General features: G+C 43.4%; 2 protein-coding genes across 7 annotated transcripts; one reads left to right on the forward strand and one right to left on the reverse strand.

The window, feature by feature from the left end:
• Window positions 1-450: 450 nt before the first annotated feature.
• On the reverse strand, window positions 451-12,543 carry LOC102456258 (guanine nucleotide-binding protein G(I)/G(S)/G(O) subunit gamma-11). 4 transcript variants are annotated; one of them, XM_006114487.4, is made up of 4 exons: window positions 12,419-12,543; window positions 6,003-6,111; window positions 5,780-5,878; window positions 451-907 (listed from the first exon to the last, which is right to left on the reverse strand). In XM_006114487.4, the coding sequence occupies exons 3-4, from the start codon at window positions 5,873-5,875 to the stop codon at window positions 782-784; spliced, it is 222 nt and encodes a 73-aa protein (XP_006114549.1). In that variant the 5' UTR covers window positions 5,876-5,878; window positions 6,003-6,111; window positions 12,419-12,543; the 3' UTR covers window positions 451-781. The 4 variants fall into 4 exon arrangements, with proteins under 4 accessions (XP_006114549.1, XP_006114548.1, XP_014424733.1 ...); XM_006114486.4 differs by lacking the exon at window positions 12,419-12,543 and adding an exon at window positions 12,151-12,385; XM_014569247.3 differs by lacking the exon at window positions 12,419-12,543 and adding an exon at window positions 6,419-6,437.
• Window positions 12,544-12,551: 8 nt separating this feature from the next.
• On the forward strand, window positions 12,552-21,612 carry TFPI2 (tissue factor pathway inhibitor 2). Of its 3 annotated transcripts, XR_012902049.1 has the most exons (6): window positions 12,554-12,791; window positions 13,044-13,226; window positions 16,228-16,407; window positions 17,591-17,764; window positions 20,330-21,412; window positions 21,499-21,612. XR_012902049.1 is itself a non-coding variant. In XM_075922358.1 (5 exons), exons 1-5 carry the CDS (start codon window positions 12,605-12,607, stop codon window positions 20,404-20,406), a joined length of 798 nt encoding a protein of 265 aa, XP_075778473.1. In that variant the 5' UTR covers window positions 12,552-12,604; the 3' UTR covers window positions 20,407-21,612. The 3 variants fall into 3 exon arrangements, 2 of the variants coding, with proteins under 2 accessions (XP_075778473.1, XP_075778472.1); XM_075922358.1 differs by having other exon boundaries at window positions 12,552-12,791; window positions 20,333-21,612; XM_075922357.1 differs by having other exon boundaries at window positions 20,330-21,612.
• The last annotated feature ends 2,934 nt before the right edge of the window (window positions 21,613-24,546 follow it).

Consider the following 24,546-nt stretch of genomic DNA (forward strand, 5'->3'; position numbering starts at 1 on the left):
CGGCCTGGGGGCGGGAGGCTGGGGCACAGCCGGGAGTCACCTGCGCTGCGCGTTCTGTTAGCGCCGCCCTTCCAGCTGTGCCCCAGTCGGGGAGCAACCCACAACGTGCCCCTCCCCCCGCAGCCTGCCAGCTGTTCCCTGCCAGGGAAGTTTATACGGCTGGGACAGGCGCTGCAAGCTGCACCTGATTGCGGCGGGGACCCAGCTTGCTGCTCTGTGCCTTTGAATTTGGGGGGTGAAAGATGTTCCTCTTCCTTTTTGGTGCAGCGTGGCTCAATTTTAAACAATCCACTTGTTCGGCCTTCACTTGGCCCCGAAGCAGTTTTTGCTCTCGGGTGCGAAAGGAGCTGGGTAGTTCAGGGTGTGCCCCACGCATTCAACGCACATGCAAACTTGTGACAAGGTTTTTTGCATAGCTTTTTCTAGACTAGAGTAACACCAAAGGCTTGGTACATGCCAGAGTTTTTATTTAAACGAGTTAGTAAACGCAAGAGCCAAGGAACAACTTGCTAAACAGTCACTACGAGCAAGTGTCCATTGGTACATTAAGCAAGAATCCCCTCTGGGGCATAATATTTAGAACACAACGTATTATCAAGTAGTGAGATATCAGATCATATAAAATTATAAAGAAATTAACAGGATTCTCGTTCTATTTTCATGTAAGGTTGCTTTTAATCCATTGACAGTACTTGTTCAACAAGGACCCATGGAACTAAGGACAAACTAGTTATTGACTAAAGGTAACATAAGTATGTTCCACTTGCAGGAGATTTTTCTTTCATGCAATGACACAGCCTCCTTTCTCTTTAAAAGGGTTCCTGTCTTCTGGAATACCCTTGACCAAAGGATCCTCTCCAGATCGTTCTTCAATGTAATTTTTTATATCTTCAGAACATTTTGACACCTTAAATAAGAAAAGAAATAAGTTTCTATTTGATACATAGCAATCACATTTCCCTTTAGAAAAGTCATTTTAGTTGACTTCAGAATATTCTTTTTCTCTTTCTTCTATTTGCATTATATGTAAAGGGCCTGATGCTGCAAGTGATCTACTACAACTGAAGGTATGTTAAAAGTCAAGTTTCTGTTCTTTCTTTTCCCATTACTGTTTTGTAAATTGTATTTTTTCTTCTGAACCAGTCAATAAATGGTTTATTTGGTCTGCTGTTTGTTCCCCTCTCAAGCACGCATTTCATATTTATGGGCAAGACAATGAAAAATCAACAGTGACTAGTAATTCTGGATGTGGCAATACTTTGGAGTCCAACTTTCCTAAAATACAAGCACCCTCTTTCTGAAAGTCAGGCTTCTTAAAATGTCTCAAGCTGCACTCCAAAATCAGCACTCAACTTTGAAATTTTGTATTTTAAAAAATCTGCAAGCAACATCGCAAAAGTACATCCTGGATAGTTAACACATCACACATCCACATAAACTTCTGTGTAGAAGCATATATCTGCATTTAGTGGGAATTATGTACAGCCTGCAGTTATTGCACATAAAAGTCCTCCACTTATTCCAAAATTTAAAAACTAAAAACTATCAATGTAATTACATTAGAATCACACACAACTGATGTTGATTTGTATTGCAGAATGAGTAGAACTTGAATCCAAAGTCAATATAACATTTACATATTTTTCCAATCATTATATTATTTGTTATAACAAAAGCCAACAGTCACAGTGTAGTTCTACAATAACAAGCATGTTGAATGGAACAAAAAATTCAACAAGGAAGCACATTTCCTTTATCAGTTACAAAGGGTTGTTATAAACAGCAGTTAGTACAACCTCATAAAAATATGAAAAACACATTGACGTCATCCTTTCAAGCATACAGTGGTTCTCCAATAGACACTTATTTGCAGCAACACCTTGTAAGAGCAACTGCTTCTTACAAGCAACATTTCCTCTGGGAATGCTTTTCCTATTGTGAATTGTCAACACTCCGTATAATAGCAACAACTGCTTAGAAGCAACATAGCAAAAGGACACCGAAATGTGGCTACTAATGAGTGTCTACCATAATATTCATGGGACTGTATTCTCCTGACCAATTTAGAGAGCCACGGAAGGGGGGAAACTAGAGAAATGTCTGTCTGTATTCGCCCAAAGGACAGAGATTTGAAACCCTACAGAGAACAAGGGTACAATCTCCAGATCTCATGGGCAAATCCCACAGATTATGTAGATCCCCTTTGTTTATGCATTCCTTTCATGCCTGAGTGCCTCTTCTCTGGAGGGCATAGCTTCACCTATTCAAGCAACAGATTCTCCCTGATACATTAGATATCTGGAAAGTTTGCATTCTGAATAGAGCTGCTTCTTCCTAGCTCTTCCTCCTCCCACTTCCAACAGTGCCCTGCAGAGGCACAGTTAGGTGGAGTCCCCAGGAAGGAACTTCTATTGTTTTTGGAAAAGGGAAAACATAATACACTGCCTATTCTTTCCCATTTTAGTGGATGTGGGCACTTCCCCTGGCTTATTTACTGTGTTTTGCACAAACAAACAAAACCTTCCAAATTAAGCATTTCTTAGCACATGTTTCTCTTTTCAGAGGAGAGTCTCACAGGGGTAGCTGTATTAGTCTGTAACTTTAAAAACAACAAGTAGTCCTGTGGCACTTTAGGGTATGTCTACACTATGAGAAAAGGCTGAATTAAAATACGCAACTTCAGCTACGTTAATTGTGTAGCTGAAGTCGTAGTAGCTTAATTCGACTTTTGGCGCTGTCCACACTGCAAGAAGTCAAAGGAAGAACACTCTCCCTTTAACTTCCCTTACTCCTCGTGTAAGCAGGACTACCAGCATCGACTGGAATGCCCTTCTCAGGTCGAATTGGTTGTCTTAACTAGACCTGCTAATTCAAACCCTGGAAGATTGACAGCGACAGCTTCGATCTTCTCTGTAGTGTAGATGTACCCTTAGAATCTAATAAAAATATATCATATTATGAGCTTTCATGGGCAAAATCCACTTCTTCAGATGAGCTTGAATGGAGAAAAAGGAAAGAAAATGGAGAAATAAACAACAAATGATAGGTGCATAGTCACTACTGGAAGATGTTCAGCTACTATGGTGATGGATGTAATATAGAAAGTTATATAATAGAAATAGAATGATGATGAGAGTAGACGCAGTAGATCAGGCCCAACTGCCTACTTAAAATAGAGAGATTCTAATATATTATGGAAAGTTAAGCCATAATCAGTGAGGGTTTTTTTTGTAGTTGTTTGTTTGTTTTGCTTCTTACTTATGTGTGACCCCGAGTGATTTTTCTGTGGGTCAGTGGCCCCTGACCTTAAAAAGGTTTTCCACCCCTGCCTCAGGCCTTAAAAAAGAACCTAAAGTTTGCCACTGGCCAGTAAGTGTATCATATAAGATCTAATTATTCATAACTTACCCAGAGAGATTGTTTTAATGGAAATTTCCTTTTTATGTCATGTCAAAATGATATAAAGGAGTTTTTTTGCATTCAATTATAGTTAAAGGGACTTTGATAGGCATATATGCTATAGTCCATGAGAAGACTAGGGGATGTGGCTCTATACAAGATTCTCATTTCAAATAGTATGATTTATGTATATGGATAATGGGAAAAGATGGATAGGAAATAAAACACTGGAATGTATTACAGTGCAACCTAAATAAATAAAGATTGATGGTAATTTCCTATCTCCTAGAGCTGGAAGGGACCCAGGTCATCGAGTCCAGTCCCCTGCCTTCACAGCAGGACCAAGTACCATCCCTGACAAATTTTTGCCCTAACTGGCCTATACAAGGATTAGAACAACTCACAATCCTGGGTTTAGCAAGCCAATGCTCAAACCACTGAGCTATCTTTCCCCCAACCTACAAGGTACATTGGTAAAGGGGCACTTCCTGTGTTGACAATATGGAGATTCCTGACTCTGCCTTTTCCTAAATTTCTCAGACTTTTGGTTTATTTAAAATAATGTCATTTCTTTTTAAACAAACTAGATTATGTGCACCTTATGAAGTGTTTTTTAGTCACTTCAATGTTTTCTGAGGCTGAAATCATCCTGTGTTTATACATTGCACAGGATGTCCATATGTGCTTGCTTACATATTGCAAAGAACTGTGGATCCTATTAGAGCTTCTGGGATCTGTTATAATATAGAGTGCTATAATCAGTCTAATAACATCACTGATTTCTATTTCATGGGCTAAAATACAACCCTGACATCAATATTTTGTTTCCAAGCAAAGTTCCTGAACCTACAAGTTAAGCACCTGTAACTTTATTCACATGGATAGTCCCACTGACATGTGAGTAAAATTATACTGCTGCTTAAGTGGATGCAGGATCAGGATCCTTCTCCCACCCAAGTAAACAGGAGTTTCCTCAATGATTCTAATGGGAACAGGAGCACATACAAACCCTGTGGATTAAGAATGTTCATCTACAGAAAATGTGCATGGTAAAATACATCCCAGGTTGTTGACTGCATGTTACTTCCCAAAATGAATTTCCTAAAGCAACAAGAACAAAACACCTTTAACCTCTTGAATCAGTCCTTAGGGACCACAGATCTACAACAGCAGTTTTCCGTTGTCTTTCTGTGGACCACTGTACAATAGAAAGAGACTTTGGTGAATTCCTCCCAGCCTCTGAGGAAGTTCTGTGTCTGGCCTGATAGCCCTGCCAGCTGCTGGAAAAAAACTCTGAAGACCAGTCTGTGAACCACTGGCTTAAACTGGTTTGGTTTTAACTAGCAAGGCTGTATTGAATGACAAGACTTTGTTTCTAGAAGCCAGCAAAATCATCTAGTGTTGTAGAACATCTCCAAAATTTTCCTGTCAAATGAGGGGTGGGGGGGGGCGGGAAATATCCCATGGGTGAGGTCACGTATTCCAGTGTTCAGCCTAGAGTGGGTATTTTATCCCACAGTTTAATATTCTGAATGGCTCCTTGTTTTCATTTCCTCTGTAGAGGGCAGTTCAGCTGCCTTGTGCCAACCGCACCACACCCAGTCTCGCTGAGCCCTGGGGTTTTAGCAGCAGAGAATGCCGAATTTAGCGCTACCACCCTATGGTTAGCCTGTTAATATGTTTTCCTCCTTTCCCTCCTACAATTATAGGGACATTTACTCAGGCTGTATCACTCACATTTACCCTCCTCCATAAGTCTGGATCCTCCTTTTATGCCATTAGCACTGGCTCCGATTTCGGTGACGGAGCGTAGCAGGCGCAAAGTCATAAGAAACTTAAAACGACGTGAGGAGAAACTACTCTAAACCTCACTAAAACTTATTGGGCGTTACGAATGTTTTAAAGAGATCGCGGCTCCCACGTCTGTTCCATCCCTTCTGGTGTTGGGACAGATTTCAATCCCCACCTCCTCCTTTGGCAAGAAGAGGAGAGAGCTGGAGGGGGGGGGGGGAAATGAAATCCTGCCCCCCGACTGAGATCGCGCTTCTGTGCTTTTTCCCCTCCTCCCCTCCCCCCAATCAGTGAGGAACCATTGCTAGGAGGCGAAATTAACCAGGGCATGTAACCGCGCAGGCACCTAGCTGCGTGTCTCAATTCACTCCCGCAGAGCGAGCGAGCGAGCGCTTGAGTGCGCGTGAAAACGCGGCGCCCCGCTGAGGGGCTCTTGTAGGCAGTGGCTGCCAAGAAGCAGAGTAACTCGCTCCAACGGGCGCCCCCCCGAGAGCCGAAGATCTCATTCCCGCCCCAGCCTCTCCTCCTCCCCGATCTGCCTCTCGGGGCGATGGGAGGGGGGGGGGGGAGGCAGCCTGGGGGAACTCACCGGTTGTCTTTCCAACTTCACTTCTTTCCGGAGCTGCTCCACTTCCATTTTCAGTTTATCCTTTTCGCTCAGATCCTCTATATTGATCGCTGGCATTTTCTGGTTGGGAAAGGGGGACAGTTACCTCCCGGAGGAGATGCTGGGACCGAGCGGTTCCCGACAGAGTAACCCCGTAGCCGCCCTCCCCTACACACACGCGCCCCACTCCGAGGGCATGACTTACTGTTGTGCCGGGAGAAGTTGGCCCGATTCTCTGTAGTGGCAACTTCCTCTCCAACAAACTCCCTCGTGCACCTTCCCCAGACTACTCCAGCTATTCACTCCAGCGACTCCTGGGTATTAAATCGGCAGCATAAGCGTCCTAAGCGGATCAAGCCCAGCAGTCTGACCCCCACCCTTCCACCCTGACCGAGGGGACGTTTACACTAGGCACTGCACATGTGTGCAGGAATACACGACGATTTACTTTTCCCTCCCCTTCCCTCCATTCAAACCTTCAGTCCTCTCCTGTACTGTGTAAATAGGTACCAATTCTTGACCGGCCAGTAACGGAAGGGGGGGGGGGATATCTGGTATCATTGATTTAATCCACTGAAGTCCCTGGGTATTTAATGTGGTATTAGCACAGAGTTTAGACACCTAGGCGCAGTATCGCCGGGGCACCACAGAACAAGGCGCGGAAGTGAGTAGGGCTGACTGTTCTGGGAAAAAGCTAGAGGGGAAAGGATGTGTGTGCTGAATACTTTCTCTCCAAGGAAGAAGCCAGACGCATTTAGAACACACGTCGTTTGAGAGGAAGCAGATTTTCTAAAGAAATGTCCGGTCTTGTTGTGTGCCAGATTGAGGGCGAAACCGAATTACAAGGCCGGTTGAGAAACGTGAAGGAGTTCAGGAAGGGGAGAGATTAAAGACAATTATATAGACTCTATATAGCAGTGTCGCAGCCAGAGTGATCCTGGTTCACAGAGGTCTGGAAAAGAACCACGAAGTTCGCTTTGAAATTGTGTCTTCCGCTTGTAAATTTAAAACAGTCTGTAAACATTTAGCACTCCTGGGTCCGCTGAGTTTATGCCGTCTGCCAGGAAAGGTTGGACTCTGTGGGGAGAGCTGCGTGGTGTGACTCCAGTTAACGAAGGGGGATGTTTTGCAATCTTGCCCTCCCCTTCTTCTGCACTCCTGCCTTCTTTCTCTGTCCCCCCCCCCCCCTTTCCCTTCCAAGCATTCCACTCCTAGGAAGGAGTACAGCAGAAAGGGATCTAGAGGTTATAGTGGACCACAAGCTAAATATGAGTCAACTGTGTGATGCTGTTGCAAAAAAAGCAAACATGAGTCTGGGATGCATTAACAGGTGTGTTGTGAGCAAGACAGGAGACGTCATTATTCCGCTTTACTCTGCGCTGGTTAGACCTCAGTTGGAGTATTGTGTCCAGTTCTGGGCTCCACATTTCAAGAAAAAATGTGGAGAAATTGGAGAGGGTCCAGAGAAGAGCAACAAGAATGATTAAAGGTCTAGAGAACATGACCTATAAGGGAAGGCTGAAGGAATTGGGGTTTGTTTAGTTTAGAATAGAGATGACTGAGGGGGGACATGATAGCAGTTTTCAGGTATCTAAAAGCGTGTCATAAGGAGCAGGGAGAAAACTTGTTCTTCCTGGCCTCTGAGGATAGAACTAGAAGCAATGAGCTTAAACTACAGCAAGGGAGGTTTAGGTTAGACAATAGGAAAAAGTTCCTCACTTTCAGGGTGGTTAAAACTAGAATAAATTGCCCAGGGAGGTTGAAGAATCTCCATCTGTGAGATATTTAAGAGTAGGTTAGATAAATGTATATCAGGGATGGTCTAGACAGTACTGGGTCCTACCATGAGGGTAGGGGACTGGACTCGATGACCTCTCGAGGTCCCTTCCAGTCCTAGTATTCTATGATTCTATGATTTTGCATAAACAGCACAATTGTGCAGACAAAAAGTGGGAGGACCTGATTCAATGCCTATGTATTTAAAAAAAATGTTGTTTGGAATGTGTTTGTAGCCCTGTTGTCCCAAGATTATTACTGTGATGAGGTGGGTTTAGTATTTGGATCGACTTCTGCTGGTAGGAGAAACAAGCTTTTGAACAGAGCTCTGCTGCACATCTTATTTCTAGTTAATTTCGAAATAGCTTATTTCGAAATCTGGCACTGACTCAACACAAAGCCAAATTTCAAAATAGAATGTTATTCCAAAATGTCCCTTGCTCCTCATGGAACAAGGTTTACATGGACGTCAGAATAGTAAGCCCATTATATTTCAAAATAATGGAGTTGCTCAAATGACGCAGAATAGCTATACTGGAAGTATCCCAAAATAGCTCTTAGGCTACCTCTACACTGCACAATTATTTCAGAATAAGCTATTCCAGAAGAAATACTCCGCAATACCTTATTTCGAAATAGCACATCTACACTACAGGGAATCCTGGAAATTAGTCCAAGGCAGGCTTCTCTAATGTGGATGTGCTACCTCAGTTTAGAGCCCCAGGAAGCACTGGGGAGTAATTACTCTGAATGGCTTGGGGGAGGAGCTATTTCAAAATAGCAGTGGAGCATCCACACTACTGCTATTCCGAAATAGCTACTTTGGAAGAGGCGTTATTCCTCGTTGAATGAGGTTTACAAATGCTGAAATAAGTTGCTCATTATTTTTAAATTATTTCAAAATTATTTCAAAATAATGGACTAGCTGTGTAGGAACTCACATAGTTATTTCAGAATAATGGATGTTGTTCTCAAATAAAGCTGCTGTGTAGACATATCCTCAGAAGGGAAATTGTGTCTTCCCTCCCTCCTAACTTTCACCATTTCTTACATTCACTAGCTATATCTTGTCTCGGGTGTAAACTGTCTCAGTGTTAAGTCTCAGAGGGGTAGTAGTATTAGTCTGTGTCTGTATAAACAATGAGGCAATTTAAATTCCTATGTCTACACTGCAGGCTTTTTGAACAAGAACTGTTTTGCGGAAGAGTTCTTGTTCAAAAAAATCTTTCACAAGGGTGCATCCACACTGCTATGTGCTTTTGTGCAAGAGCATCCATGGCAGTGTGGACGCTCTCTTGCACAAGAAAACTCTGATGGCCATTTTAACCATATGGGCTTCTTCCTCGAGAAATTAATATTGCCTGTCTACACTACCCTCTTGTGGAAGAGCTCTTGTGCAAGAGTGCTTATTCCTCATGTGGAGAGGAATAACTCTTCCAGAAGAAGCCCTGTTTTCCAACGCTATACTGTAAACTTACTTGCACAAGAATGCGAATGCAGTGTAGACAGCCGGCAAGTTTTTGTGCAAGAACAATTGTTCTTGCACAAGAAGTGTGCAATGTAGACACAGCCTAACAGATTTATTTTAGCATAAGCTTTCATGGGTAAAAACCACTTCACCAGATATAGAGAGTGGAATGCATCTGATGAAGTGGGTTTGATCCAAAAAAGTCCAAATACATGTTAGTCTTTAAAGTGGCACAGGACTCCTCATTGTGTCTGTGTGTTTGTTCAATGTCTACTCTGTCACAATGGATCCTAGATCCTAATAGGGACCTCTGGGTGCTGTTGTAATACAATAACAATGCATTCATACAGCAGTGTCTCCTGCCACTGATTTAGGCTGCATTACTGTATCCTTAGGGTTACACATCTGACAGGTGATAAGTGATCACATGGAACCAGGAGAGCTCAGTATTGTGATGTCATGTGTGTATCCTTTTGTCTTCTCTCCACCCTTACTAGCTATATAACTCATATCAGCTCTCATAAAAAATTCAAGATCCTCTTGTGTCCTGCTGCTGAAATATTTTTTGAAAGCTTCTGTCTTCTCCTGCTTCGACCACTGGAACCTTCCCCACTCTGACCTACCTGATTTATACCTTGTTCACCCTCACTTTCCCCAGAATGTAGCTGCTAAAAACATTCCTCATCCCCCACTGTTCATTTCCTCATTTTCACCAGCTACCTACCTATTGCTTTTGGAATATCAAATTCAGACTTCTGGTTTTCACTCCTAGGCACTGTCTGGCACTGCTTCTGCTGTCTGTATCTTTGTACTTCTATTTCCTTGTCTTGCCACTGCACACTTTGTACCTAGCAAAGTTTCTGCTTACTTAACCTAGCCTTTTGAGTTATAGGTAAAAAGTATGTGCATTTGGGTCAGATTTCATTGTATCTTTACAGACATGTCAAATGTAAATCCTATTCAGGAAATCTATGATTCTTGCATTCTATCTTGCATTCTATCTTGCAAAATGACTTTGACAATGAAGGCAAATTCACTTTATGCACATGACTGGTTCTACTGATGTCATAAGAATACAAGAATGGTCATATTGGGTCAGATCAAAACTCCATATAGCCCAGTATCCTGTCTTCCGACAGCGACTAATGCCAGGTGCTCCAGAAGGAATGAACAGAATAGGTAATCATCAAGTGATCCTTCCCCTGTAGCCCATTTCCAGCTTCTAACAAACAGAAACTAGGTTTACCACACCTGCCCATCCTGGCTCATAGCTGCTGATGGGCCCATCCTCCATGAATCCTCTTTTTTGAGCCGTGTTATAGTCTTGGTCTTCACATCCTCTAGCAAAGAGTTCCACAGGTTGACTGTGCATAGTTTTAAACCTGCCTAATTTAATTTGGTAATCCCTAGTTCTTATGTTATGAGAGAGAAAATAACATTTCCTTATATTCCATAGAATCCCACAAAACAACAAGATTTCACTGCACCTGTGCATTTTATTACACAATACCCTAAGACAAAGACACATTTGCTATGGTGATTTTATTAGTCTCTTCTTTCTTAATAAGAACAGGTCTACATTTTGAATATATTGTCTTGATGAACAGAAAGTGCCATTGACTAAATATAACACTGCACTGGGAAACTGATAGGATTACATTAAACATTGGTTTCTGTATGTATGAGGGTGGAAGTGAGTGTATTCATTTTGCTGTTTATTTAAAATGTCAAGGTTTTTTTTCTTTTTCAATTCTAATCAAATATGACACTTTCTAAAGAACATCAGTCTAGTTCTATTTAAATCAGTTGAGACTTTGCTAATATTAGAAAAATAACATTTTGACTTTCCAAGAAATGGAAAAGGTAGGTTTGCACTACAGGGAGCCAAGTTTCATTACATCTAAAGCTACTAATAACCCTAACTAAAACCCAGGACATCTGTTATTAATAGTCTCAGTAACAGGATTACTGAACATGAGAGTGTCCTTGTAGTAACAGCTCAGATTTATTTAGGTAGTTTGGTCTGTGTCACTAAATCATTCATTTATCCCTTTGCAATATGATTATAAATATGTGAACACAGATGGATAATAGAAATATCTTTGAGAAGTGGAGAGAGAAAGAGAGATCTATAAACTATGTGGTTTGTGGGTCAATATGAACAACTCCATGCGAGTTTTCTTCCCCTTTGCTTTTTTCCCCCCTTTCTGGAAAATTTCTTGTATAAGTGTTAGTGTGCATATCCTCTACTGCAGAAACGTTGTTTATTAGAATGTATCAAATGTGCCTCTTTTTAATTATTTGTATATATTTTATTTATACAGACTCTAGGTGTATATCACACTTTCCAAATTAAAAAAAAAGGAAGTCCCTGTTGATCCAAGGATCTAGCTATTGTAGATAGAGAGAGCACAGTAAGGATGCAGTAAAAAGGAATGAGGGCGAAGTTGGACAACAGAGGAAGATCAGGAGACAGTAAGATGGTCCAATGATTAATTGCCCTCATTGTATACAAATGCACCTCATATCTAGTCTTAATTTGTCTAGCTTCCACTTCCAGCCATTTGATCTTGTTAAGTATTTGTCTGCTAGCTTGAAGAGTCCTCTATTATCAAAATGCTGTTCCCTATGCTATGTAAGTACCTATGACCTGTGTTTAAGGCACCCTCCCAACTCTTTTTGTAAGTTAATATTTTGAGCCCCTGGCACGCAATGGCCTAACGGTCACCATGCATCAGCTTTTCCAGCAGCCACCAAATGTCCCTATTTCTAAACCTTTACTCAACTTTTCCTTGCGTAAAAAACGCAGCTGCCACACTCTTCCGTTGGGGCAGAAATAAACCGCTGTTGCTAGCATTACGTACAGTCACCACAACAGCACTTTCATCGGCTATGCCGCTTCAGCACCTTCAAATGCAACAATGACTAGGAAAGATCATCACCTATTAAACCATCTTGTTAGTCTTTAAAGTGCTACATAGTTTTTCCTTTTGTTTTAGCAAGATCAGACGGACAGGGCTACCTCTCTATTCCTAATACATCAAGAGAGAGCCACAAGCTGGAAAGGAAAGGGAAGAAGGGGGAGGAGGGCAATATCCTTTCATATTACCGTGATCAGCACGACAGGACAGGTCGGAAACCTTCCTCCCCCCACCAGGGGGTTAGATGGGACTATTGCAGGCGCGATTTATGAGCGATGTGCACAGGTGACAATGGGACAACGTCGCCTTCCATCACTGTTGAGGGAGTTTAATGCATCCCCCGCTCTCATGGATCCGTGATGAGCAGCTCTTAGCTCTCTCGAGCAATTGCAAAAGTTTTTCTATCGCCCCCTCAGTTCTCTCCCGGGTGGACAAACGGGCCTTCCCCGAACTTACTCCGGATCGGGAACTTCCCTGACCAAATGGAACCTGGCAGCGCTCCCCGTCGGTGTGTGAACAGCATTGAGGGGACGCTCCGGTTCGAATCGCCGCCCTGCAGATTCACAGGAGGCGTGGATCAGAGCGCGCGCCCCACCCGGGCTCGCGCGCGCCCCGAGGGAGGCGGATATAAGGGGCCGAGAGATGGGGCAAGGGAGGACAAGGACAAGCTTCGGCTCTGTCTCTGGATCGCTTGCCCTGCAGCAGGAGCGCCTCGGACTCGGCTCCGCTTCTCCACGCCAGACAATGCGCCCGTGTGCCAGCTGCCTGGTGCTGGGCGCGCTGCTGCTCCGGCTGGGGCAGGCTCTGGGGGCTCCCAAGGCGCTAGCAGGTAGCGGCGGAGGGGGGGGGGGGGGACTCGTTAGCTTTTGTGGCTCCCTCGGTTTCGTCCCGGGACGCCTCTTGCGCTGGCTCAGCCCTGGGCTGGCTCCCTTTGTCCTGCGGGGGGCTCCGCGCTTGCTCCTGCCCCGTCGCTTCTCCCGCCTCTAGCTCGGCTTCCCTCCCCTCTCCCTGCTGCGCCCGGGAGCTGCCCACGTGCGCGCTGCCCCCGGTGGCCCCTGACAGCGCCCGTCTCTCCCCACAGCGCCGAACCAAGCGACCTGCCTGCTGCCCCCAGAGGAAGGCCCCTGCCGCGCGCTCCTCCCGAGGTGGTACTACAACAGGTACACGCAGACGTGCCAGGCGTTCACCTATGGGGGCTGCGAGGGCAACGCCAACAACTTCAGGAGCCTGGAGAGCTGCGAGAAGAGCTGCTGGATGATCAGGAGTAAGTCCCTTTGCTTAGGCACAGGCGCCCCCCGCCTCTCCCCGAATTGCCTCGGGTTCTTGGACAGCCTGCGCGGGGAATAGTTCACTGCCCAGCTTTGCAGGAAGGGACGCTGACAGCTGCTTCTGTCCCCCCAGTGCAGGTACTAGACCTTCTGAGGCGTGTGCTTCCTGCACAGGTCGGCATGGGCGCCTCTTGGCTCAGAAAGCCCCGTCGTGGTGTGTCTCATTAATATTCCCATGGCCCCTTTGCAGCCTCTGTGCCCCCGCAGCCATACCTGTGGCTACACATTCCCCTGACTAAAAGCGTCCCTGAACTTCTGGGGAACGTTGATTCGGATGAAGATTCATAAATTGGAAGGCATCCATCCAAAATTCTATTTTAAAAAGCATTTCCTTTCAGCTGCCTAACTTAATACAGGTTGAACCTCTCTGAACCCCCGGATTCCCTGGTCGGGCAACATTCCTGGCCTGGCATGTCCCAGGACCAGAGAGTCCTTGTGGAGGGTTGGTGGCTGGGAGCTCTGCAGTGGGGCTAGAGCTCAGTAGCTGGGCCACCCTGTGGCAGTGAAACGGGGAGCCCAGCAGCAAAACTGCTGCCTGGTACCAGCACGGTGCGGGGTGGGGTATGGGAGGCAGCGGGGCTGGAGCCAAGCAGCGAAAATGGGGGCTGCCCAGCAGCACAACCAGGAGTCTGGCAGCCTCGCTACTGCCAAGCAGCTCAGCTGCCCAGTGCGGCTTCCTGGCAACAGAATCAGGAACCTGGGAGCGGGGCTTGCCAGTGGTGCAGCAAAAAGCTTGGCAGCCCCACTGCCACCCGGCAGAGTTGCCTAGTGAGACTGGGAGGCAGTGGGGATGCCCAGTGAGGCTGAAGCTCAAGCAGGGCTTGTCGCCCACAGCGCAATTGGATCCCAGGTGGGGGCTGCCCCGAGTGGATAGAGCCTGGCAGTGGGGCTGTGCATGGCAGCAGAAGGTCTGCTATGTCGGGGCCAGGAGCCCTGTGTGTGGAGGGCCCAGCAGTAGGGGGAAGCCAACTGGCAATGAGGCCATGGCTGGGGAGGCTGGTGACCGAGTTGGGCCCAGAAATGACCTTCTCTGGTACAGCAAAATTCCTCATGCGGATTGGTCCGGTCCTGAGGGTGCCACACCACGGAGGTCCAACCTGAACACTTGTAGCTTGCATATGTATGTTTATCATTTTGGATCAAGTGACATGTTAGCTAGTAGCTCTCAGGTGTGATACTATTACAACTTTCCACATCAAGAAGCTCCTGGGAGCAAGTGAAGGTTTCCTTTCTCAGTGGCTGTGTCTAGATTGGCATGATTTTCCGGAAATGCTTTTAACAGAAAAGTTTTCCGTTAAAAGCATTTTTGGAACAGAGCGTCTAGATTGGCACAGACGCTTTTCTGCAAAAGCACTTTTTGCAGAAAAGCGTCCATGCCAATCTAGATGCGCTTTTCCACAAAAAACCCTGATCGCCATTTTCGTGATTAGGGCTTTTTTGTGGAAAACAAATCTGAGCTGTCTACACTGGCCGTTTTGCACAAAAGCTTTGCGCAAAAGGGACTTTTGCCTGAATGGGAGCAGAATAGTATTTCCACAAGAAGCACTGATTTCTTACAGGAGGAAGTCAGTGCTTTTGAGGAAATTCAAGCGGCCACTGTAGACAGCTGGAAGTTTTTCTTGAAAAGCAGCTGATTTTCCGGAAAAACTGGCCAGTCTAGACACAGCCACTAGTGGGTTTTGCTGATTGCTTTTCTCCTGAATTTATCTTTTTGCCAGTGATAGCTGTAATAGCAGCAGCATTACCAGTACTAGCTTGCAACTCTAGCTAGTATAAACCCCCCACAGAATGGAGGCTTTGTAGGGCTTTATTGGCTTAACCACTAAAGCCATTCCATTGAGGAAAGGACTAAAATGGATGGACATATTTCATAGATTAGAGTTGGAAGAGATTTAAGGAGGTAATCTAGTCCAATTCTCTCTCCCCACCCCTACCCCCATCCCGCATCCTGCTCAATGTAGGACCAACCACAACTAAATCATTCCAGCCAGGGCTTTGTCAAGCCTTGCCTTAAATTTCTAAGGATAGACATTCCACCACCTCTGAAGGCAACCTACTCTTAGTGAAACAGATATTAGGGAAAAAACTAATTTAGATCCCTCCCATTGCAATTTGAGACCATTGCAGCTTGTTCTGTCATCTACTACCACCATCCTCTTTGGAATTCCCCCTTTCAGGTAATTGAAGGCTGCTATCAAATCCCCCTTCATTCTTCTCTTCTGAAGATTAAATAAGCCCAGTTCCCTCAGTCTCTCCTCATAAGTCACGAGCCCCAGCCCTCTAATCATTTTGGTTAGTCTCCACTAGACTTTTGTCCATTTGTCCACTTTCTCTAGTGGGTGACTCAAAACTGGATGCAATGCAGTATTTGACTAGTGTCAAAGGGGAATAAGCTCTTCCCTTGCTCAGCTAGCAATGCTTCCATTAACGCAGCCAATATGCCGTTAGCCTTCTTGGCTACATGGGCACACTGTTGACTCATTTCCAGCTCTTGTCTACTGTAATCCCCAAGTACTTTTCTGCAGAACTGCCACTTAGCCAGTCAGTCCCCATACTGTAGCAGTGCTTAGGATTCTTCTGTCGTAAGTGTAGGACTCTGCACTTGACTTTGTCGAACCTCATCAGATTTCTTTTGCCACACCTCTAATTTGTCTAGGTCACTCAGGACCCTATCCCTTCCCTCCAGCATATCTACCTTCCCCCCCAGCTTAGTGTCCCTAGTGTTTTAAAGATACGAATAATGTGTTAAAATGCCATCTAGCTCACTAGTTGCTCAATCTAATGTAGTATTTTAATAATCTCTATAATCCTATCTCTAAGCATTTTGGCAGATGTTAAATAAGTTGAGAAATAATTTTTGCCAATGGAAAGCATGCCAGACAAGATGTAATAGTTTAAGCTAACTATGTTTTGATATTTAAGTGCTTTTTGTTATAGAAGTGCCCAAAATATGCAGACTGGAGGCTGATCCAGGACCATGTAGAGGTTACCTAAAAAAATATTTCTTCAACCTAAGTTCAATGAAATGTGAACAATTCATCTATGGTGGATGCTATGGAAATGATAACAACTTCCAAGATAAAGAATCATGTGTGGACTACTGTTTGCCTGAAAAAAGTAATTATTACTTCAACATTCTACTACAATAGCTTATTTTTACAGTTCTCGTGCTGAAAAAGATGGTGTTTATCAATATTTTTCTTATTACCTATTAAGATCTACCTTAAAATAGTCTTTGCCTCTATTTCAAGTTTGATATTTCCTCACTGCTATAAAGTGTTTCTGAGCATGGTTTGTGCATGATGTCATATTTGCCCACAGACTTTCAGGTATGATCAACCCCTGCTGCCTGTTACATAAAGGGCCAAACCACCAATCTAAAAATATTATATTGCAACTTGAATCATGTCTAACAGTTACACCCACACAACCCTTTGATTTCTGAGGAACTGTAGAGGTATAATTGAGGGAAAAATTTGGTGGGGTGTGTGCATGTTGCCACAGTGAGTTGCTGGGCTTTAGATGGATGACACCTGGAGTTCAGAGAGAGTGGTTTGCTAAAATTAAAGACCTGAGAGATGCTGCCTTGTTTGTTTCTGGCACTAATTTCTTCTCAGAAGGCAAAGAACTTTAATTGAGAGTTGTAACTCATTGGCTCTTCTTCAAAGAAGAAACATGGTTACTGATTACAGTAACTATATCTAAATTTTGTAATGGAACAATAAATGTATCCCAGATGCATAAAAACTAATATTAGATGAATAACTAACCATTGCAAAATGCATTATGACATCTTCATTAATTTTGGCTCATGACAGGTTTGACAATATTTTCATGGGTGAAAATAATCTTGTTTAGTTTCTCTTGCACATTTCATGACAGGGCAAATATCACCAATATCCAAGACACAATTCTGATAAGAAAAAAGCTAACCTGATTGTTTTAATACAATGCTTTTATGCAAGTTATTTATTTAGTTGTACTTGTAAAATCATGGAATAGATGAAGGGTGAAACTATGCCTTCCATACTTCCAGGCAAAGTCCTATTGAAGCTATTCCAATATAAATGTGTAAGAAAGTAGCATATGGCTCCAAGTCATTCATATTGATCAGATGCACAGCATTGTCTACAGAAAACTGCTTGAGTCTCAAATGCAGTGTGGAATGACTGGTAATCAGTTATTTCAATTGGTGCAAGATTGCCCCCCAAGCTGTGGCATGTTTTTTTTTGGGGGGGGGGGAAGGGGTTTCCATATAGCAAGTCAGATATTGAACATTATGGTACTTTTTTTTTTAAAGCTGGGCCCTTATTATGCTATAGCCCAAAAGATGAAGGATCGTGTTCATCCTCTGTTACCCGCTATTACTACAATCCAAAGAGTCAGTCATGTGAGGAGTTTAGCTATACGGGTTGTGGTGGAAATGCCAATAACTTTGTTACTATAAAAGATTGTTTCAATGTCTGCAAGAAAGGTAAGATTTTTATTCTTTTACTATTCAAAATGTGCATATTAACTAGCATTTGTACAAAACTTTTCACCCCCAGCCCACTTTAGAAACATTACACTCTCAGTACTTTGGGTCCAGCATTATCACCAATGTGCAGTTGGTGAAAATGACCCAGGGGGCCCTATCCAGGTTTTCTTTTAAAAATAGTCCCATTGACTTCAATGAGTCTAATAACTTGAATAAGGTAAATAGGAGGTGACTCCTAAATAGTTCTCCTTCTGGAGGTCACAAAAGAACCCAATGTTCACCCCAATGTAAACTCTCTTTTTGGTCATGCTATTTAGCATAATTACAAGGTAAGACAATGACACTTTGCATATGCACAACAAGAGGAATAAGGCTGAACATTCAGCTTTAGCTTTTACAATCTGAGAGCTCATTAGCACCTGCAATGCTTCATTCATTAATGCAGGTTTCTCTCTCTTGCTCTTTTTATTTTTTATTTTATTTTATTTTATTTTTTAAGTGTGTGGGAAGGGATGGAATAAAGAAATAAAACCACTAGGCACTAGTTGGGAAAACCCAAGAGAAGCAAAGCAGCCTCTTCATCAAACTGTACCTTGAGATTTAATAGACACTGCCCACCTGATGGGTAATAGCGTTAGTTTGTACTGCAGTGCATGTATGCATTTGTAGTGTACAGACTAGAGCAGGCAGGTCAAACTCGAAGCCTACTGAGGCCACACAAATGAAAACTGATGGCTTTCAGGGCCACCTAGGGTTCCAGATGGTTTGTCAAGCAAAAAAATGCATTTTAGGTGCCAGGCAGAAGGCACCAATACTGGACACCTGGCAACCCTAGGGCCACCGAAGAAAATGTACATTGTCAGAAAGTTGTAGTTATTTATTATTAGATTATGTTTTAGGTATATTTTATAATACAATAACTTGACATGTAAAATTGTTCACATTAATTTTTAAAATTAATTTTACATATTTTTTAATTATAAATTTAAGGTACTTTTAAATTTTGTATATGATCCATAACTTTCTGGTTGAAATAAAAAAAATCACAAAATGTATATTTAATATCAATAAATGTCAACTTTTGCAATTGCTTAAATAATTATATCTTTATGCAAAATCTCAAACTTACAAAGCAGCTGAAATTTGATTAACCATGGTCTATACTTGTTTTTATTTGGGAATAAATACATTAACAATAACTGCCTCCTCTCCCCCAGAGCCAGGCACTCCCATACCCCCGTTCTAATCCAATGCACCTCCCCTCCTCCAGAGCCAGGCCCCCCAACCTAATGCCATCCCCCTGCCCCAGAGCCAGGCTCTCCCAGCGCCCCCCAACCTGATACCTGGGTACCAGAGTAGACATTGCTGCCTGAGGTGCTGGGGTGCCATGAGCACAGCGGCCAGCTGTGAGCGCCTGCTGGAGAGCCCAGCGCAGAGTGCCCAGCCAGCCATGAGCGTGCTCGCAGAGCAGCCTGACCAGCCGTGAGCAATCGCTGTGGCGCAGAGCGGCCCGGCCAGCTGTGAGCAGGCACTCGGTCACGTGCTCTGAGCGGCCAGCGGGCCGCACTTCATTCTCTTATAAAAATGTTCTGGCAGGCCACAAAAAATTTCAGTCAGGCAGCATGCAGCCCTCCAAATGCCAGTTTGACATGCCTGGACTAGAGAGTGCTATTGTGAGCAACTTTTAAGCAGTATTAGTACCTTTTGCTTCCCCCAGGTGTCTCTTCTGCCACCTTGTTATGGTGACCGTTTTCTTTCCTTTGACTAAATATTGGTTCTACAAATGGATCTATGACCTTATGGCACTTCAAGTAGTGTCAAGAAAGTGCCTGCTTAATTTCAACAATAAACCCCCCTAAAAATCTGAGGCTTTAGGAGGGAAACAAAGGAGCTGAGATCTGACCTTAGGGCATATGGATGCAAATTAAAAGGAAGTCCTAGAGAAGTGTCTCCATCACTTTTGAAAAGTGCACACTTCCCAAGCCCTGCTCACAGGCACTGAAAAGGCCTGATCCAAACCCCACTGATGTCAGTGGAAAGACCCCTAGTGGGATTTGCATCTAGCCTTTATTGTGTTCTGAATTAACAAATAGACTGGCTATACACAGTATGTAGTCTTCAAACGCTTTGAACTTACTGTGAAACAAAACAGTTTTTTTAACTTGGCAAAAGTACAGTTAACTTTTAAACTTTGGCTCTGTTTTATTGCTTGTTTAACCACATTCTTTGAAAAAATATTGTAAAGGGGGAAAATTCTGTTTTTGCTATAACTTAAAAATAGCTGGAGAGATTTTTGTTCTTTCCAGACTGATTCTTAAGAGCAGTCAAGGAAAATTTCAACCTCAAAGGTGAACATTTTGGAAAGGTTAGAACATGCGTAATCAGAGATATAATGGGAAATGTTCTGCAACGTCAGTTACAACTGTTGCTATCAGAATGACTTCTATAATAAACATGATGGGAGGGTGGAGGAGGGGAACAAGTGAGGAATGATGACACTCTGTCATGCTATTTTTCCTAACTCTACTTTTTTTTTTTTTTTTTTTTTTTTTTTTTTTTAAGCAGGGAGTAAGAAACAAAGGGCCTACAAGTCAAGAAATAAACTTCCCAAGACTATGAGAACTAAAGAAAAATCTTAGTCTAAAGTAACCTGTTTTAAATCTGAAGAGCCCACCACTATTAAATGCACTACTTTGACTTAAAGAGCCTTCTACAATACACTTTTACTTTTTTTATAATGTGTGTGTGTGTGTGTGTGTGTGTATACAATGTAATTCTTCTAACTAGTTCAGCCTGAGAACTAGTTTCTTTATGTTTTTTTACATTAGAAATAGCTATTATTTGCAATGAGAATTATTTGTTTCTCTGCAGCACTATTCTTGCTTAAAAGCCAAATATTTGAATCAGTGTTTTTTACTGAAAAATATTATTACTCTTTATGGAAAACGGTTGAACTGTTACAAATTCTTAATGCTTGAAGTACCCTTCGTCCATTTAACTATGATATATACCAATCTAGAGCCCTACCTTTAATTTTTTAGCGTTATCTGTTGACTAAACTGAACATCAGCAGACTCTTCCAAGACTGCATACAAATATCTATAATACTGCTCTTGCATACCCTTTTGGCATTATCATTTAAACAGGCAATCCCTTAAAGGGAGTCTTAAGTAGAAGAATAGTGGTAATTATATTAATGTGACAAAGGAGATTAGTCAGGTTGATTTTAAAAAATAAATTCACCTTCAGTGACAATCCTTGATTTCTCCCCCCCCACCCCCAAGTCTGTTATATTATTTTACATGTTACCAAGGCTAGAAGATCAAACCTGGCTAATCCTGCACAAGGAAATTAGACATAGTGTCTCTTGGACAAATTCTTGTTTTAATAGAAGGCAATTAATAAACTAAGTATTTGAAAAGAAAATGTAGAAACTGCAATCCACCTCTCACCCCCCTAAAATATTCCAGTTTAGGAGTATGTGGTATTGCTCCTAAACTGGAATATTTTCCTTTACTTCAATGAAGCTAACCCAGTTTACTACAGAAGATGATTTGGCCCTTCATATTTACAAGGGAGCTGTTAGAGCATTGAAAAATGGGAAGTTCAGTAACATTTTCTGTTGTCCCTGTTTTGTGTTAGTATGTTGTAGACGGAGCTTGGTCCTGCCTTGAGGGCGGGGGGCTGGACTCGATGACCTCTTGAGGTCCCTTCCAGTCCTAGTATTCTAGGTTGACAGACCAGCTACTATGTATTGTTTTACAAGATCCATGTGTATTAATTATTTTTTGCCATTTCAATTGATTCTTATTGTAAATTCGTTAATAAAAACTGCTTTGTATTTTTTTAAGAAACATTTTTGTCTTTTACTGTTAAAGTATCTCCAAATAGATCTATAAATGTGTGAAATGTGTAGGTGTGTAGCCAAACTAAACATGTCCAACATGACTGTAGGCTTTACAAAGTTAAATCACCCTCTTTTAATGGAGGTTTCTATATGTAGAAGTCCTGAACATTACATCAGTGTTATTCATTCATTTCTCATAATTTCTCAGCTGGTCATAAGGAGTTGCTTTGTACTTATCCAACCATTGTGTGTGTTAAGGCCTCTTGGTCTGTTGTTGCCCTGTGTCAATTTCTTCAGAAAACAGCCTCCATGCACATAGCCAATGATGTCTCAGATATCTGTTTAAAATCTTGATCCTGAAAATGTAGCAGGGCAGTTCCAGTCCTTGTGCCACTTAACCTGGTGGTAACAATCTAAATATGTATTTTTAAGTCTTCATATTCTTCGATAAATATTTCTGCTCTGGATATTCTTGACCTGACTTAGTTAAAATGTATAACATCTCTCCTAAAGTAAAGAGAAACTCTATTTCAATCAAGTGAGTTGTTTCTTCTGAACTCATTGTCTAAATTTAAAAAACACAACACACCTGAATATCTCTCTGTGGGATTTAATCAGTGAGTCCCTACTTCTTGACCCCAAACATATTTTATTCGTTATTTTACCTATCTGGGCTGAACATAATTAATTTCTTTAATACTGAACCATAGATAACTATTTGCAAGCTTTCTAAATCATAGGCAGGCCTGCTGATTCAAGGGGAGAGAGAGTTAAAGGGGACAATTGCCCTGCAATTCAAACGGGCCTGGGGCTCCCAGCTGCCACCACTGCAACTGCAGCGGTGGCAGCAGCTGGAGCCCCAGACCCATTAAATTGCTGCTGGAGGACTGCACTATGTACTCCATGTGGTCTAGGGGCTAGCTACCTTTTGCCCTGCCCCTTTCTGCCTGAGGCCCTTCCCCTTCTGGGAGCATGGAGTCCCCTCCTCTCCAAATACCTTGCTCAACAGCTCATGCAGGCTGTCGGTGCCCTGTTCGTGGGCAAAACTGTCTGCTTTACTAAACCTTTGTCTGATTAAACCAATTTTTCAAATACAGTTATGGGCCAGTCTGGCTGCCACTCAAGTCAGTGGGAATTTTGCAAGGTGCTTATGAGAATGCAATATAGATTCACAATATTCATATATAGGAATAATCACTGTATCATTTAACTTAGATACTCAGGATGAAATCCTTACTCCTACTCTGGCTCCTCTACACATGGTAGAAGATTAAAGTGGCATAAAGGGCCCCAAGATTCTGTGTATCCTGCTGTAGGAGGATTTCCTACTCTCTGAGGATCTCCTCTAAGCCCTGGTGTGGGGGGCTGGACCCTCAAGGGAGATGCTCGGAGGAGAAGCATCACAATAGATGCTTTAACTGATGTCACAGTAGGTATCTTGCAAACCTTTGATACCTTGAGGGTATGATCAGAATTATCTAATTACCTTAAAAAACAACTAGAATAAAAAAACGTTCTTTCTTCACTATATATTGAGTAACAGAAATAGTTAATGTTGAACTGTTAAATCACAATTTTACTAGTCTGGGAAGAATTATCTCTGATAAATACTGGTCAAGTGAATTGTTTTGTGTTAAACCAGAAAGCCTCTGGGCTTTTGTTTTTGTATTGTGGACTTCATCTCAATAGGGAGAATGTATATAATTCTCTTCTCAGCAAGGAGGACTCCTCTGAAATTAATGGAGCTATCCCAATATAAAGAGGAGAATCAGGCCTAGTGACTCTTCTGTTCTTGATTGCATGGCCCACTGGCCCCATTAAGTGATCAAATATCTTCCATGTGATATCTATGGAAATGGTGAGGAGGAACAGTAAAATTAGGAAAATATTTAATATATTTTTATTTTTATTGCTTGTTTCCAAAGTAAAAGGATTTTCTAAGGAAAAGCTGATAGAACTCAGAACATGACAGCTCATGAAGACTATCAAAGCTTAAAGGGATTTTTTGTGCTAGCAAATGGAGGTTGTTTCTGTGCCCTGGCAGTCTATATGAGCTGGTTGTGGCTATTGTGCTCTAGTGTAATCCAATCCCCAACTGATAGAGACAAATAACTACCTCTCAATATTGCTTATATCATAATATTTCTCTTCTACTTTGGGAAAATGCGAAGAAACTTTTTTACTGATGCCATTTTTAGAAAGTACAGGCAGTCCCCGAGTTACGCGGATCCGACTTATGTTGGATCCGCAGTTACGAACGGGGATTTTCTCGCCCCGGAGGACTGGAGTGGCGGGACGCCTGGTCTCGCCGCCCACCTCCTCCGGGGAGAGAAAAGCTGCTCCCCGTCTCCCTGGTCTGCTGGGGGACCCAGCAGACCAGGGAGATGGGGAGCAAAGCGGCAGAGGACCCGGGGCCAGACCCGTGGCTGCTTCCAGCTGATCTGGAAGCGGCCGTGGGTCTGGCCCCGGGTCCTCCGCCGCTTTGCTCGGCGTCTCCCTGGTCTGCAGACCAGGGAGACGCGGAGCAAAGCCGCGGAGGACCCGGCCGGACCCGCGGCGCTTCCAGCTGATCTGGAAGCGCTGCAATCCGGCCCGGGTCCTCCGCCGCTTTGCTCCGCGTCTCCCTGGTCTGCTGGGGGGGGACACAGCTAGTGCCCCCCCCCCAGCAGACCAGGGAGACGTGGAGCAAAGCCCAGGGCCTGTGGTAGAGCAGGTGGGGTGCTGCCGGTTGGTCCCGCAGCACCGCTCCTTGGCGCTACTGGACCAACCCAGCAGCACCCCAGCTGCTCTGCCCCAGGAGTCCTGATTCAGCCGCTGCTGAAACTGACCAGCGGCTGACTACAGGAAGCCCGAGGCAGAGTTGCTCTGCCCCCGGCTTCCTGGAATCAGCTGCTGATCAGTTTCAGCAGCAGCTGACTTGGGGACGCCTGGG

This window comes from Pelodiscus sinensis, chromosome 2, assembly GCF_049634645.1.
Source record: "Pelodiscus sinensis isolate JC-2024 chromosome 2, ASM4963464v1, whole genome shotgun sequence".
NCBI classification, from domain to species: domain Eukaryota; kingdom Metazoa; phylum Chordata; order Testudines; family Trionychidae; genus Pelodiscus; species Pelodiscus sinensis.

Excerpts from the sequence above, each read along its gene's own strand:
- LOC102456258 (XM_006114487.4), bottom strand. The coding sequence starts at position 5,875 with ATGCCAGCGATCAATATAGAGGATCTGAGCGAAAAGGATAAACTGAAA. Across the intron at positions 908-5,779 it reads TGAAGTTGGAAAGACAACCG|GTGTCAAAATGTTCTGAAGA; the intron begins GTGAGTTCCCCC and ends TTCTTATTTAAG.
- TFPI2 (XM_075922357.1), top strand. The coding sequence starts at position 12,605 with ATGGGGCAAGGGAGGACAAGGACAAGCTTCGGCTCTGTCTCTGGATCG. Across the intron at positions 13,227-16,227 it reads GAGCTGCTGGATGATCAGGA|AAGTGCCCAAAATATGCAGA; the intron begins GTAAGTCCCTTT and ends TTTTTGTTATAG. Across the intron at positions 17,765-20,329 it reads TTTCAATGTCTGCAAGAAAG|CAGGGAGTAAGAAACAAAGG; the intron begins GTAAGATTTTTA and ends TTTTTTTTTAAG.